Here is a 15,538-nt window from a genome sequence, read left to right as displayed (position 1 = left end):
GAGGACAGCAGGGAAGATGCTGGCCTTGCACACGAGTGACCCGGGTTTCATCCCCGGCACCCAAGAGGGCCCTCCAATTCCAGATGGATACGATCCCTGAACACAGAACCAGGAGTCAGCTCTGAGCAACACTGGGCGTGGCAAAAAAATTTTTTTCAAGCGTGAGGAGGGCTGGAGCGATAGTACAGTGGGTTGAGCACTTGCCTTGTACACGATCAACCAGGGTTCGATCCCTGGCACTCCCTAGGGTCCCCCGAGCACCTCCAGGAGCGATGCCTGAGTGCAGAGCCAGGAGTAACCCCTGAGCATCGCCGGGTATGACCCAAAAAGTCCAATAAAAATTAAAAAAAAAGAAAAAAATTAGTGTGAGCAGCACAGCCTCGGGGACTCGAATCAATGGGTCAACATCAACTGTCACAACCAGCACAGGAGCGGGGAGAGGATTAAAAAGAAAATCACAAGATAAAAACCAATCACAGGGCTGGAGAAGAGGTCATGCCCATCACCGCATATTTCCCAGAGAAGCCCGAGCTGCAGAACCGCAGCCCTAGGGCCCCACCCTGGTCGGAGTACAGAGTCCTTCATTTATTATTCCCGGAAACTCAACTATCTACTGGCCTCCGGGACCTCCACGACCAGAACGGGATGAAGAGAGCACAAGTAGTTTAGGGACTCAGAACATAAACACGAGTGCCAAGTAACGACAGCCTATCAAACGACATGACCATCATGCATGGACGTTGATCACCCGCTGATCTCTCGCCGAGCATCAAGCACTGAGCACCGAGCACAGCTGCTGCACACCACAATGGCGCAGAGACATCGCCAGCAAAAGCAGAGTACTTCTGGGCATCAAAGGGGCAGGGACCCAACCCAAGTCAGCTTCAACAGAAGTCAGAGGGGGGCTGAGAGCAGGACCCACTCATACCGCTGGATCAGATGGGGCTAGGAGGGATGGGAAGTGACAGTTTCTCTTTGACACCCACTTCTGGGGGCTCAAAACAGGCTCCCAAAGAGGTGGGGTGTGTGAACTCCTGTCACCCTCCCAGATCCAGGCCACCTCCCGAGGGCCTCCCCGAGGCTTCTCCTCCCGCACGGGGTTCACGTTGGGCTTCAGTGACACTGAGGACGCTTTAGGAGTTATAGGTGGTCTGGGGGAGCCCTCTCCCACCATCGGCTCTCGGCAGAGGGAGTCCCACCCTAGTGCACTGAGTGTCTGAGGACAATGATGCCCTGACATCAGCACTCACAACGGAGGGGAGGGGCCGGAGCGATAGTACAGTGGGGAGGGCGCTTGCCTCACATGCGGCCGACCTGGGTTCGATCCCCGGCATCCCATATGGTCCCCTGAGCATTGCCAGGAGTGATTCCTGAGTGCAGAGCCAGGAGTCGCCAGGCATGGCCCAAAAATGCCAAAACAAAAACAAAACACGGAGGGTGGGGTGGGGGAGTCCACAGGGGTGAGGGCGGGTTGCATGTGAACATCACCAACAACAGTGGCAGGAGAGAACACTTTGCATTTTGCCTTTTTTGGTGGGGTGTGTCTCCCAAGCAGTAGTGATCCTGGCCCAACTCGGCACGTGATTCAATGCAAGGGCTCCTGAGATTCCTCGGCCCACTGGGGTTCTGCGGGAGGAGGGAGTCTCCAGGGTTGCATCCCGTGATGCTCAGAGGACCACGTGGTGTTAGGAATGGAACCTGGGTCCCGTGCACCTAGGATGCGCCTCGGCCGCTGTACTATCTCCCTGACCCGGATTTTGCTTTCTTATGGAGCCTCTCGCCGATCCACCACGGGACGCAGTTTACATCCACGGCATGCTGGGGTTTGGCCTTTCCCACCTGTAAGCGCTTTCCTTTCTCTACACAGGGCTGAAGTCACGGGCATGAGTGAACTGTGTCCGCTGAAAACAGGTGGAAGGCCCCAGGCATAGTTGTGCAAGAGCGGAGAGTGACAAAAACATGCCACTGCGGAATTTGTTATAGCCACGAACAGAGCCTTGCACCACCTCTCTAGGACCAGCCCTCCCTCATCCCTGAAGCTCCACCCAGAGGTGGGACCTGGGAGGCCACCCTGAGCCTATCAGCGGGCCCCTTCCCATGCCTCCTGGAACTCTTACAGTGATTGGTTCATGCCAGACCCAGCAAAGCCAATCCAGAGCAGCATATCACTTGCTGAGGAGTGAGACCCTCCCACCTCCCTGTGGCGAATGGACCAAGTTCAAAAGGCAGCGGCCAATCCTGAAGACCCTAACAAGGCCGTAGGGTCCTTGGGTCCACACAAATCTGGCATCTTACTCTGCATGTACAGGTCAACACGCCTTCTTGCATAAATCCTTGCTTTGATTTAGTTTTCTTTCCTTTTTCAAACCAAAGGCACTCGTGGATTCTGTAATGAGTCTCCACTATTACATTTTTATGTTATTACTGTGCTATTACTTCAGGCACCACTTAGGAGGTAGGTAGTGCATTTCATTTTGCTTTTTAATACAATTTTTTAAAATTTGGCTTTTTAAAAAAAATGTATTCTCTTTTCCCTAGCCCTTTTTAATTATCGATTTATCACTGAGTTCTTTTAATTTCTATTTTGCAGGGAACTGAGGTCTTATAACTAACTCCTGTAGAAAAGGGTTTTCTGAAAAAAAAAAGGGTTTTCTAAAAGATTTCTTGGGAGCAAGTTTGTATGTAAAAGGGAGTGGGTCAGAGGCTGGATTAGTTGTAGTACAGCAGGTAGGGTGCTTGCCTTGTACATAACCAACTCGGGTTTGATCCCTGGCATCCCATGTGGCCCCCCACCAAGGACCTCCAGGAGTAATTCCTGAATGCAGAGTCAGGAGTTACCACTGAACATCGCTGGGTGTGGCAAAAAAAATAATAACAATAAGTGGGTCAGAGGCATCATCAGGCAGAGGCATCAAAGGACTGGATTCTAATCACCAACCTACATCACCTGTGCATCCAGCCGTGCTAATGAACTTCTTCCCATTCCAGAATAAGAAAGAGAAACCCTGGTCTCTCCCCCAGCACCCACGTCAAAGGGGCCACAAGTTGGGATGATAAACAAGGCACCGAGCAAACAACGCAGACAGGAAACCATTCCCTGCGCCACTGTACCTGTTGGTAATAAGTGGCCATGCCTGAGTTGTTTCCAGAAAATCTGGGGACCAGAAGTTATCCACTCGCTGTCTCAGCTGTAATCCCAAAGCCTGTCTGTGGCTACAGCATCCTCCAGAGCAGACCCTCAGCAGCAAACGCACACCGCCTTCCTCACCCAGAATAGGAACGAAGATGAGGAGGGATGAAGGAGCAGGGAAGTCATGTTGGCTCCAAATATCCTTCAATCTGACCAGGAATTTCCATCTCTACGGCCCCATCCCCATCCAAAGCAATGATGGCTCTTCCTGAAAGGCCCAGATTCTTTCCCTCCCAGACTAATTATTGCTCCCAATTCCACAGCAACCGAGTGGAGACCATCCACGGATAAAAATGTCAGAATGCCGTGCTACTGCTGCTTCAGTGGCTGGATCGTGCCTTTCAGAGGTCCCTTTAGGAAGACCAAAGTCCTAAGCTCCTGCCGTAGGGCCTTTGCACATGCTCCTTCCTCAGGCAAGGGTGTCTCTCCCATCCTTCCTGCCAACCCCCACTGGAATAACAGTGCCATGAACACCTTGGGTTGTCAGCCCTTGATCAGAGGAAATTGTTTCTGGTGCTTCTTTGGAAGCTTGTCTTTCTTTGGAAGGTTTATAGCAAGAAGCTGGACTCAAACCCCCGAGACAGCCCAAACTACGCCTAGGGTTCATGAGTGCAAACGCATGCCCCGAGGCAGACATGGCTGATGCTCCATCGACACATGTGGCAGGGCTGAGTACTGTGGCAGACCAGGCCAATAGAAGTAACAGCGAAAGACTGTTTTCTAGATCCTCTACACCGGAATGAACTTTTAACAACTGATGGTGCTTGGGCCGTGCAAGAGGCCAGCAGGGAGGGTGTGTGCCTTGCATGTGACCAACTTGGGTTTGACTGCCAGAAGCCCAAGGAGTCACACGAGCACCTCCAGGAGTGAGTGCAAAGCCAGAAGTAACCCCTAAGCACCGCTGGGTGTGGCCCCAAATATATATTTATGTTAAGTAAATAAAACTCGGGGCTGGAGCAATAGCACAGCAGGTAAGGCTTGCTATCTTGCACGCGGGTCTGCCTTGCACACGGCCGACCCAGATTCGATTCCTCCGTCCCTCTCAGAGAGCTCGGCAAGCTACCAAGAGTATTCCGCCCGCACAGCAGAGCCTGGCAAGCTCCCTGTGGTGTATTCAATATGCCAAAAACAGTAACAACAAGTCTCACGATGGAGACATTACTGGTACCCAGTTGAACAAATCGATGAGCAATGGGATGACAGTGACAGTGATACAGTAAAATAAAACTCGATGGTGTTGGGGCTAAGGGAGACAGCTCACGGGATGAAGACTGTATGTCGCCCTTGCAAACCCAGCAATGCAGGGAGTGGGCTCCGCTCTCCGTCCACACCACCACTAGTATGGCCCATCCCGCCATACGGGACACGAAGATCAAAGATGTGCTGGCATTTGTCTTGCATGCAGCTGACCCCAGTTTAATCCCGGGGACTGCATGGTCCCCTAAGCCCGCCAGGGGTCACTCCTGAGCACAGAGCCAGGAAAAGGCACCACTGAGGATGGTCGAAGCCCCTCCCCCACAGTAAAAAAGCCCTAACATCACCAGGAGGAGTTATTCCACACATCTTAGAAGTCTGCCACTCACTGAGTGAGGACGAGGGTTGGCCTTGGCTGGTGGGAGAGGACGAGCGGATGCACACCAGCGCTCGGCAGGGCCACTCAGCGGCAGAGTCCGCATCTGCACAGGGACTCCTGCAAGCCAAGTGTGTGAACAATGACCGGGAAGTCAAATCCGTGAAAGGTGACCCAAAAGCCAAATGCAAGAACAGTGCCCCTCCCCCGCCCCCAGGGCACCCTAAAAGGAACAGACCTGAGTGTTTATCAGTTCATCAGAATGGATTTGTTCATCCTCAGTCATAACCAAATGCATAAAGCCAAATGCATGAATGAATTTGACCTGGGAGCTAAATGAATGACAGAGACCACTCCAAGCCCAGGGGCATTCTAAAATAGAACAGGCCCAGGGCCGAAGCCACGTGGTGGGTCCTACAACTGAACTGGGAGCAGGGAAGCCAGAGAGGAGACATTTTCCACCATCACTGTTTCACGCCTGGACAGAAAGGCTCAAGCTTTGCATGTGTGAGCCTCAGCAACCATCCCTGGCACCGCATGCTCTCCCGAGCATTGAGCTGGGAGTAATACCTGAGCACCGTCCCGGTGTGGTGAAAATAAAAGAAAAGGAGAAAGAGGCACATTGGTGAGTGGCGTGGAACCTGGGGATGAACTGGGCTCTCCAGGGCAGAGCGAGATGGCAGCGCATGGGGGCGGGGCAGGGGGGGGAATTCTGGGCCCGGACCTGGGAAAAATGCACTGCACAGCTGAGCTTTAAACCTCCACGCCAGGGCCCACGCTCTGTCGGGGGTCAGCGACCCTCACTCGCTTCCTCTCCCTCCCTCCCTTTCACGCGCATGCTCAGAGCAAGACCAAGGGCCGCTGGACGGGGAGCGCGAGAAGGACGGAGAGTCAGGCGGGATCCAGCGATAAGAGACAGGAAATGAGCAGAGAGGGGAAGGCGGCGAGCAGAGGACGGAGGAAATGAGAGATGGGGAGATGGGGAAAGAAAGGGGGCGCTACAATGGTGAAGGAAACTGGGGAAGGGAGAGGGAACAATGTCCTCCTTCCTGCGCCCCCGCCACCCCCCCCCCCGCCACGTCCTGCACCATCTGCCCCACCGCCGTGCTCCCTCCCTCCATTCCCTGGTGCCTCCAGCCTCCTTCTCTCCCTCTTTCTCTACTCCCCCCCCTTTTTCTTAACCTTTGGGGCCACGCCCAGGGGTGCTCAGGACTTGAGCTCTGTGCTCACTCCTGGGGATGCTCAGGGAAACCTGTAGGGTGTGGGCTCCCGGGGGCCACCCCCCAGCCCTCCCATGAACTTGATCACCAAGGCCGGTTCGTTTCATGCTCAGGGGGTCCAGCATGGGGGGAGACCACCAGGTGCCCGCAGTCTAGGGACCGCAGTTCCAAGGGTCCACCTGGCGGCCAAGACCATGCCACATTGCCCAGAGCCCGCCCTCCCCACCTTCCCCTTCTCCCTCACCATTCCTGGTTCCCTCCCCACCCTGCAGGCCTCCCCCCTCAGACAGCAGTCAGAGGCACCTCTGGACCAGGCGGGGAGGCTGAATGGGGGGGGGGCATATGGGGACAGAGGCGCGGGGAGGGGGGACCCGCCCGCTGCCCCCGCCGCCTGGAGCCTCATTAATTTCACTATCAAGCACGCGCAGCGGCCATGGTTGTAGCGCTTGTTTATTAAATATTTAACCAGGAGGAACCCAGCTGAGATGAAGCCTCTCGCTGCTGGTGGCCCTGGGAGAGCGGAACATGGGCACCGCTGCCGGGATCAGCCGGGGCTAGCAGCGAGGCCCAGGGGGCGTGTGGGGGGGAAACAAAGGCGGGGCCGAGGCACTGGGGACACCCGCCAGTGCAGGCGGCAGAGGGCTGGGCAGCCGGGGACAGGGGGTCCACATGGCCCGGTGTGCCGAGAGCTGAAAACAGGCCACGCTCTGAGCCAAACCTGAACTGTTCCCTGCACAGGGTCCTTGCGGCCGCACGCATGCCCGGAGCAAGGGCCACATGTGGCCACACTGCAAAAGGGACATCAGCGCAGCTAAGGGCGCCAGAGTGCGGACACGACAGTGACTGCAATTTGTTAAAAAGAAAAAAAAAGGAAAGAAAAGAAAAGCAGGCCAGAGAGATAGGACAGTGGGCAGGGACCCGGGTTCAATCCCTGACACCCCATAGGCCCCCCTGCCAGGAGTGATCCCTGAGCGCAGAACCAAGAGGAAGTCCTAGGTGTGGCACAAAAATTGAGAAAGAAAGAAAAAAGCAAAGATCCTCAAGCCCAGGGCAGCCCTGCGCCATCCCCCAGTATGCAGCCCTGCGCCCCCTGCAGTATACAGCCCTGAGACCCCCCTTCAGCATGCAGCCCTGCACCCCTCCCCCCTCCAGTACGCAGGCTGTAAGCATCAGCGATTTTATTTTTATTTCGGGGGGAGCTGTTGGTCAGAGATGCACAGGGCTGACTCCCGGCGGTGCTCAGAGGACCACATGGGGTGCCAGGGATCAAACCCGGTCAGCCGCGTGCCAAGCAAATGCCCGCCCCGCTGGACGATGGCTCCGGGTAAGCATCAGCATTTTTAAAGCTTCCAGGCAGGGCTGGGGTGGAGGAGCTCAGAAACTCCTTCCCCCCTGCCCCCTGTGATGGAATGTTCTAGATCTCTGCCATCTAGTACAGTGGCCCCTGGGTGTTTGCCACATGGTCAGTGCCACTGAGAAGCTCCTGTTATTATCTGTCTTTACCACTTGCTAGGGTGGGTGTTCTTTTTTTTGGCGGGGGAGCTCCCAAGCAATGTTCAGGGGGTCCAGGGACCACTCCTGACCTGCTGGGATGCTGGGGCCAGCCGGGCCTGCTGTGCTCTCTCTCCCAGCAACCCCGCACTGTGAGGGTCTGGAGAAGCAGCAGCTGCAGTGGCGAACGGCCACCACCCAGGGCCAGCGAGTAAAGGGGGGAAAAGAAACACAGGCGCCCACAAATGGACCTTTTTGTCCAGGCAGAGCCAAATGAGATCCTTGGATCCTTGAAGATAACGGCCGCCAACCCCGCCTCCGTCCCCAGCACCGCCCCGCGAGCACCACCAGGGGTCACTGGTGAGCACAGAACCAGGACCAATCCCTGAGCACCAGGGATGAGAGCCACACCCGAGGACCAGGAGCCACCAGCACCCTGGGGCAGAGCCCGGAGCTGAGAAGCAAGCAGGCATGGGCGGCCGGGCACGGGTGGCCGGGGGCGGACGAGTGAGAGGGACGCCTGGGCAGCCACTTTGGCTCTGGCGCTTCCCCAGCTGGGCGGGGAGTTTGTCCTCTGCTCGTGTCTATATTTACACCCGCAGATCTGTCGCAGGCAAGCCTGTTGCTGATGGTGTGGGAGCTAAAGTTCAGAGAAAACTGCCTGAGACACCCGGCGAGCCAGGGAAGCTGTAAATTCAATTTAAGTCACCCGAAAACCCTAAGCCACCCACTTCCTCTCCAAGAAACCCGTGAGTGCTCCCGCAGCTGAATTTCTCAGCCCTGATGGGGTGGGCAGTCAGGCTGGGGGGCCAGGGGGGCCATCCTGTGCATTTAGCGTTCCCCCAAAACCACCCTTGGCTCTTGCCCGATGACACAGCAGTCACACCTGCTACACATTCGCGATGACCTAACACATCTCCAGCCATGCCCCCAAGGCCGTGGGATGTCAAATTCAACAGGGTGGCTTCAGGGCCGGAGGGACAGACAGCCCAAGGCCTTGCAGGTGGTGGACCTGTGTGTGGTCCCCGGAGCCCCTTCAGGAGTGATCCCTGAGAGCAACCCCCTAACTCTGGCCCCCAAACAAAAGCATCTGTGCTGAGGCTGGAGAGAAGTTACAGGAATGGTGTGGCCAGCAGGCCAGCACAGTTCCCAGGGCCAGGGGCCACTCCACAAGGGACCCCCCGAGTGCAGAGCCCTGAGCACGCCGCATCTGACCCAAAAACATGGATAAAACAATACAAATATACATGAACTGCTCGAGGCGTTGACGCCACATGGGCGGGTCAGACGCACCCTGGCTGCCTTCTGCCCGAGACTCCAGGGGAGGGCACCCCCACTTCTAGTGAGAATCCCCGGGAAGGGAGATGCTAGCTCTGGGTGCCAGGCCCAACCTGAGCTCCAGCAAGACAGCCCTGAGAAGGGTCCAGGTTGGAAGAGAAGACAGGCCACCTGCCCTCCGGAAGGCGTCGGCTCTGTCGGTGGAGCCCGTGGAAGGTGTTTCTGTGACATTCGGGGCAAGGAAAGATGCTTCCAAATGCAAGAGACACCCAGGAAAAACTCAGTTCCTGGGGGCCCGGAGAGCGAGTACAACAGGAAGGCACTTGTCCTGCAGGCAGCCGGTCCTCAGCATCCCACAGGGTCCCCCGAGCCTCGCCAGGAGTGAGGTGGGGCCACACAGCAGGTGTGGCCCCCAAACCAAAAAACCTAGGCTCACAGAGGCGGGACACACCAAAGTCTCGAGTGCCGCCACCACTTCTCTTGGAGGGTCTCCCTGGGGTCACAGCCAAGCCGGTTCTCCCAAAACCATTGGGTTTCCCAAGAGGCTAAAACCAGCACAGCCGACGGCGCCCAAACTCCAGAAACTGCGGGCCATTCTCAAGCCCCCTCCGGGGACGGGGGACAACCAGACTCTGCACTCTTGGGGTGACCTGCGGGGTGCCGTGCCCGGGCCAGACGCCACTCTCAGGACGGGGAGGCTAATTATACACTTTCCAACCTCTCTCCGCGTCCCCCGGGAGAGAGACTGAGGCGGAGGAAGACAATTAATTTCATCAGAGACCAAAGGGAATCGGGAAAATGGGACAAGTGGGTCAAGTCTATCCCCCCACTGCCCCCCGAAGCTGGCAGAGAGAACGCCGGGAGCAAAGTCACCGAGCCTTGCCTTTTCGTTAAGGGGCCACACGCAGGTGAAGGGGTCTGAGCCCACCAGTCATGCCAAGGTACCCACAGCTTCCCCCTGAGAGCTTCCCTTTAAAAGTTTTACACGGGGCTGGAGTGATAGCATAGCGGGTAGGGCGTTTGCCTTGCACGCGGCTGACCCAGGTTCAAATCCCAGCATCCCATATGGTCCCCTGAGCACCGCCAGGAGTAATTCCTGAGTGCAGAGCCAGGAGCAATCCCTGTGCATCGCCAGGTGTGACCCAAAAACCAAAAAAAAAAAAAAGTTTTACACACTCCCAAAAAATAAAAAGTGGGGGCACTGAAGTGCTAGGACAAGGGCGATGCCGCTTGCCTGGCATGCGGCCCACCCGGGTTCTATCCCCAGAACCCCATAGGGTCCCCTGAGCTCACCAGGAGTGATCCCTGAGCACAGAGCCAGGATTTAGCCCTGAGCACTGCCAGGTGTGGCCCAAAAACCAAATAAATAAAAGGAAGAAGTGTGTGTCAGCACTCTGGAGCATGCATTAAGTTTGCACATTTCCACCAGAAACTAGAACGCTATTATAGCCTTGTTACCTAAACTTTAATAATCTCAATTTCTAATTAATTATTATTTTGGGGGCCACACCTGGCTCAGGAGACCCCATGGGGTGCCGGGGGTTGAACCTAGAGCCTCACACGTAAGGCATGTGCTTGCTCACGCACACCTCCTGCCCAGCCCGGACCGAACTCTCAGCAAGGGGCAAAGGGGCAAAGCCACGGACCTCAGCACAGCAGACCTGCTCCCTGACCCTCCAACACCTCAGACTGGAGCGGATACCCAACCCCTGCCTCCCCTCCTTCTCTCCCCCACATAGCACACACCTCCAAACTCTTTCTTCCCCTCTGCCCCTCTCCCCGCTGCATGGAGGGGGGCTGGAAAGAAGGGACTGGGGGTGGGGAAAAGGCATGCAAAGGGCAGGACCATGGGCACTGGTCTGGCAGTCCTGGGGAGCAGCCAACAGACACCTCCCCACCCAGCGCCACCACCACCACCAATGATGGGGGAGTATTTGTTTGCCTTTGGAGAGAAATGAAGCCGCCACCAACCCTGCACAACCCGCCAGGAAACATCCCAATGACCCGGGAAGGACGGGAGAACAGGCACCACCCTGCCCTCCACAGAATGTGAGCAGATGCAGCAGGAGGCGAAAGGGGTCCTGAGGATGCAACTGCTGGAAGAGACGTTGCGGCCTGAGGAATGTGCCTTGCATCCTGCCCGCCCTGTCCCTGGCCTCATTTCCGGTCCCACATGTAGTTCCCCTGAGCGCCACCAGGGGACACTCCTTGGCACGAAACCAGGAATAGTCTTGGCACTCCCAGGTGTCAGAGCCATGGGCAGGACCTTCTAGCACCTTCTACCATCAAGGTCGGACACAGCACACTCCCCGTCTGTCACCTAAAGTCCTCAGCAAAGAATCTTTAACTGAAAACCAAGGTTGTTTTTTCTTTGGGGGCGTGCTTCAAGAGACTCCCATTCACCCACATCCTGAGATCATCCTGCGCCCAGGGGTGCTCTGGGGCCCTTTCTGCAGAGACTGGCACATGTATCCCATGCCGCTGACAGATTTGAGCCCTGGGACCACCCTCAGAGCCCACCAGCTTCGGCCACCGTGGAAACCTGAAAGCAAGGCGCGGTCAGCGCCTGGGCGAGGAAAGTTCCAAGTAGAGCAGGAAGGGGCAGGGAAGGGGTGGTAGCAGCCGCCTCCACGGTGGTGACCGTGGAGCTGGAGCAAGGGGGAGTGGGCAAACTGGGGCCTTGGTGCAGGGAGTGACATGGAGAAGCACTCAAGCAGGGGGCAGGGGTTCACAGCCCCGTCATGCAGGCTTAGCGTGCGGCTGCCCTGGGCTGAAGCTCCCAAGCAACCACGGAGCCTGGAATAGCCCCTGAGCACCATCAAGTGTGACCCCTTCCCTTAAAAAAAGAATGAGCGAGAAAAATGGGTCCAGTCAGGGGACACCAGCCCCGGAGGCTGGAAGACAGGGCTGTGATGAGTCTCGGGAGCTGGGCGAGGGGCAGGTGGGAGTCTGTAGAATCCTTCAGCCGCTTCGACTCCAGGCTTCCCTGGTTACGGTCCCAAACGCATATGCCAAGTTTAAAGCGCTGAGACACGACTCCACGCACAAGCGCCCGGACAGTGCCGCCCTCCACCTCGCCAGTCCTCTCTGCGCCCCACTGCTGGAAGCCCCGTCCGCCTGGCACCAGATGGACGGCCAGAGGGGAGTTTTGCCCCCGGGGCCACTGTTCGATGCATTTGCCGCCGGGGGCCAGAGCACAGCACGGAGGAGCAGCGAGATCTGAGAGAAACGCAGGAACTCGACCAGAAGCTTCCGAGAGAGGCTGGGAGTGCGCCAGGGCATCAGCCAGGGGCAGGCACGGCCCCGGGAGGTGGGAGAGGGGGTCCTCTGCCGTCCCCTGCTCCCCCCACCCCCCAGCCAGCCTCTGCGCCGCGGGGTGCAGGCTGGACCAGGGTGAGCTGAGGACACACGTTCTCCTACCCCCTTCCTTGCCTCTCGGAAGACAACCAAGTCGGGCTCCAGAAGGGGAAGTGGAGCCATTTGCCACGCGCAACCTGTCCGCCTGGCGAGTCCCTCCCAGACTCCCACCCCCGGGGTACCCGCTGGGCACCACGGACACCCAGCCGCCTCCTCGCGGGGGGCAGGACAGCGCCCGGACCCCACCCTGGGCATCTGCAGGAAACAGGAGGCGGCGGACAGGCTGGCTCCAGCCTCGGGGTGGACTGCCACGGTGGCCAGAGGGTCCCTGGCAACACCCCCTCACCGTCACCACCTGGCCAGGAGCCCATCCACACACACCCAAACCTCACCACCCTCCGCAACCACTTTCGCACCCAGAAAGCAAAGCCTGGGCTCAGGCCGAGCATTCCTCACCAACCCAAAAATTTTAAAAAAAACCCACAATCACAATAACCGAGATCCTCAAAATCAGGCAAGCCAGACCCTACCCCCAAGGCCCAACCTCGGGGAGAGACTAAGAGTTGGAAAGGCAGGGCGGGAACGGGGGTGCAGCCGCCGGCCCGGGGTCCACTGCTGCCGGGGTGGCTGAGAGGCAACAGATTCAAGCCTCGGCCCGCGGCCTGTCTTCCTGGGGTGCGGGGTGCGCCCCCCCTTGGTATCTGGGTCACGGTTTGGTAACAGCCACGAAGCCTGACTAACCCCGTCCCCACCCGTCCCCGCCTCCAGCTCCCCGTGCGCCCCTCCCCCACCGGGGCTATTTCCGGCAGGTACAGATTTCAGGAAACCCAAGAGGCTTTGCTCCAGCGAGAAACTTGGGGTCCACATCCTCCCCCCAAAGTTTTGATTAAAAAGAAAAAAAAGGTGTCCACCCGCGGGGAGGCTCAGGGGCAGAGACCGTGCCTCTGGGGATGAGACGAGCAGACGGCACCCCAGAACCATCCACCACCCCATTTTCCCTGACTCTGGCCTGTCTCCCCCAAGAGCCCGCACCGAGGGGTCCTGCAGGAGGAGGCCCGAGGAAACGGTTGTGATTCCCGCAAGAGAACGCAAGGGCCTGTTTCCACCCGGGGCACGGGTGCCCCCTCCCCGACGGCCCAGGGCCCCCAACTTCTCCCGGGTCCATGCCCAGCTCGGGGCCAGCCGCCCATCCCAGAATGCGGACTCCTGGCAGGCGCTGACCCCCTTCTCTAAGTTTTCAGCCCTGCACAGCCCTGACCGCCCTGGGGCCAGGGACCCCGCTGGAGCGCGGCAGCGACAGTGGCCGGGCGGGAGCTGGGGAGCAGGCTGGCCTCTGCGGGCCGCTGGGCATCCCCGTTCCGGGCCCTCGCGCGTTCCCCCGTGGGGCTGGGGCACCCCGGCTGCTGCGGAGGACTCATCCGGGACACCTAGGACCCTTGGCGGGGTACGGTCTCAGGAGTACCCAAGGGCCTTGGCACGACCCCCCCCCAAGGCCCAGCCATCACCGTGGAAGGATCCTGGGGCGGAATCCACTTCCGGAGGGGGCCCCCCCACCGCACCGCACCCCAAGCCCGCGCGGTAGCTCGACCCAGCTTGGGGGCGGAGAGATTTTTCCCCCACACTCCTCCCAGGTACCCGTCTCTCCCAGCCCCCCCCCCGGAAGACCCCTCCCCACCTCCCATCAACCCCCGGGTCTCTCTCCCAGCCGGGAAAGAGGGGAGCGGTGGGGGGTGGAGAGAAGGGGGAGGCGCAGACGCCGGGTTTGGGGGGTGGGGGGCGCGGGCAAAGGATATGGCCATTCGGTGATTTTTTTCGCGTATTTTCTCACCACGTTGTCCTCGCTGAAGAGGAAGAGGGAGCGGTTGACGGTGAGGCAGTTCTGCCGGACCGGGATGGGGTTGTAGAGGGCCATGGTGCGCGCGCGCTGCGCCATCGACTGCTTGTACATCCTTTGCGCCCCGGGCTGCCCGCCCTGCCGGCTGCCCCCGGCTCCGCGCCCGCCGCCGGCGCCCACGACCACCCCGGCGGCTGCCCCGGAGCCTCCTGCCCCGTAGCGGGCCGGCATCTCGTCTCCGAAGCGGGCCATTCTGCGGAGAGCAAAGGGCCCCGGGTTACGCGGCGGCTGCGGCGAAGGCTGCGCAGGGAGGAGGCGCCGCCGCCGCCGCGGCCGCTGCTGGTGCCGCTGGTGCAGCTGCTGTGGCCGGCGGAGCCTCGGAGACGGCGGCCCGGGCGGCGACTGCGGACACGCTCCACGGCGCAGCCCATCGGCGGCGGCGGCGGCTGCGGGGCGCCGGGGCTCGGGGGGCTCAGCGCGCCGCGGGCCGGCCCCAGCCCGCCGGAGCAGCTCGGGACATCGTCGGCGCTGACCCCGCAGGAGGAGGGGCGCGGGGCGCGGGGCGGGGCGCGGGGCGCGGGCGGGCGGGGGCGCGCAGGGGACGCGCCGCGCAGCAGCGCCGGGGAGCGAACCAGGCAATCCCCAGGCCGCCCACTCCGGGGTGGGGAGGGGAAAAAAAAAAAAGAAAAAATAATAGGAAAGGGAGGAGAGGGAGGGGGGAAAGCAATTAAAAAAAAAAAACTCACGCACACCCCCCTCTAGGACGCGCACGGTTTGCAAAGCGGTTTGCACAGCGCGCCCCCCCTCGGGCGCCCGGGAAGCCTCCGAGAGGCGCTGCCGGCCGGCTCAGGCGGCGGTTCTGCACACCCAGGGCGCCCGGCCCGTTTGGAAACAATTTCTTTAATTTGCCATTTTAATTTAAAAAAAAAAAAGGATGCTAATATTTAAAAATTAAATAGACCGGGGGAGAGGGGTGGGCGGTGATGGAGAGAGGTCGAGACAGCACCGAAAAAAAATTATTTTTTTAAATTCCCCTTTTGAGTTGCCGAGCCCTTCAAAAGGCCGAAGGAGCCCGGCCCGCCGGCCCGCGCGGTGCGGCGTCCAGAGGCGGGCGCGGGAGCCGGGGCAGCGCCGGGCGCGGGGCCCACCCTTAGGAATCCCGCAGCCGCGGGGTCCCGGGCTGGGGTTGGGGGTCTGGGGGTGGCAGGTTGCGGGGTTCTTTGGGTTTTCTTTTTCCCCTTCCGGAATCACCCGCGGCCGCGTCTTCTGCTCACGAGCGAGCGAGTGTGCGCGCGTGTGCGTGCGTGCGCGCAGCCCCCGCGCCGCTCAGTCGCATCTTGGGGTTAAATGGCTGCAATCGAATCCTGAAAATTCCCACTGGGGGCGGGAGAGAGAGAGGGGGAGAGAGAGGGAGAAAGAGAGAGAGAGAGGGAGAGAGGCGCCTTTGGCTCACACGGCGGTTGCTCCCCGGATGCTGCACTGCCTGGCGCTTCCCCCACCCCCCACCCCACCCCCCAAATCCCTCCTCCTGTTCTCTTCCCTCTAGGTTTTGCTAAAATAAGACTTGGTACGGCAGGGCGCGGGGAGGAGAGAGGAAG

At 59.2% G+C, this 15,538-nt stretch overlaps 1 protein-coding gene across 5 annotated transcripts in view; it reads right to left on the bottom strand.

Moving 5' to 3' along the window:
- Window positions 1–14,464, bottom strand: part of CACNA1A (calcium voltage-gated channel subunit alpha1 A) — a 115,169-nt gene extending 100,705 nt beyond the window's left edge. For 4 of the 5 annotated variants that reach the window (XM_055126213.1, XM_055126212.1, XM_055126214.1 and 1 more), the window contains exon 1: window positions 13,901–14,193. In XM_055126213.1, the coding sequence (XP_054982188.1) occupies window positions 13,901–14,192 (292 nt within the window). In that variant the 5' untranslated portion in view covers window position 14,193. Of the gene's footprint in view, window positions 1–13,900 lie in introns of all 5 variants that reach the window. The other variant, XM_055126215.1, reaches the window with a different exon arrangement.
- Window positions 14,465–15,538: the final 1,074 nt, after the last annotated feature.

Source organism: Sorex araneus, chromosome 2 (genome assembly GCF_027595985.1).
Source record: "Sorex araneus isolate mSorAra2 chromosome 2, mSorAra2.pri, whole genome shotgun sequence".
Lineage (NCBI taxonomy): Eukaryota > Metazoa > Chordata > Mammalia > Eulipotyphla > Soricidae > Sorex > Sorex araneus.
This window is presented reverse-complemented; position numbering and strand designations above follow the sequence as displayed.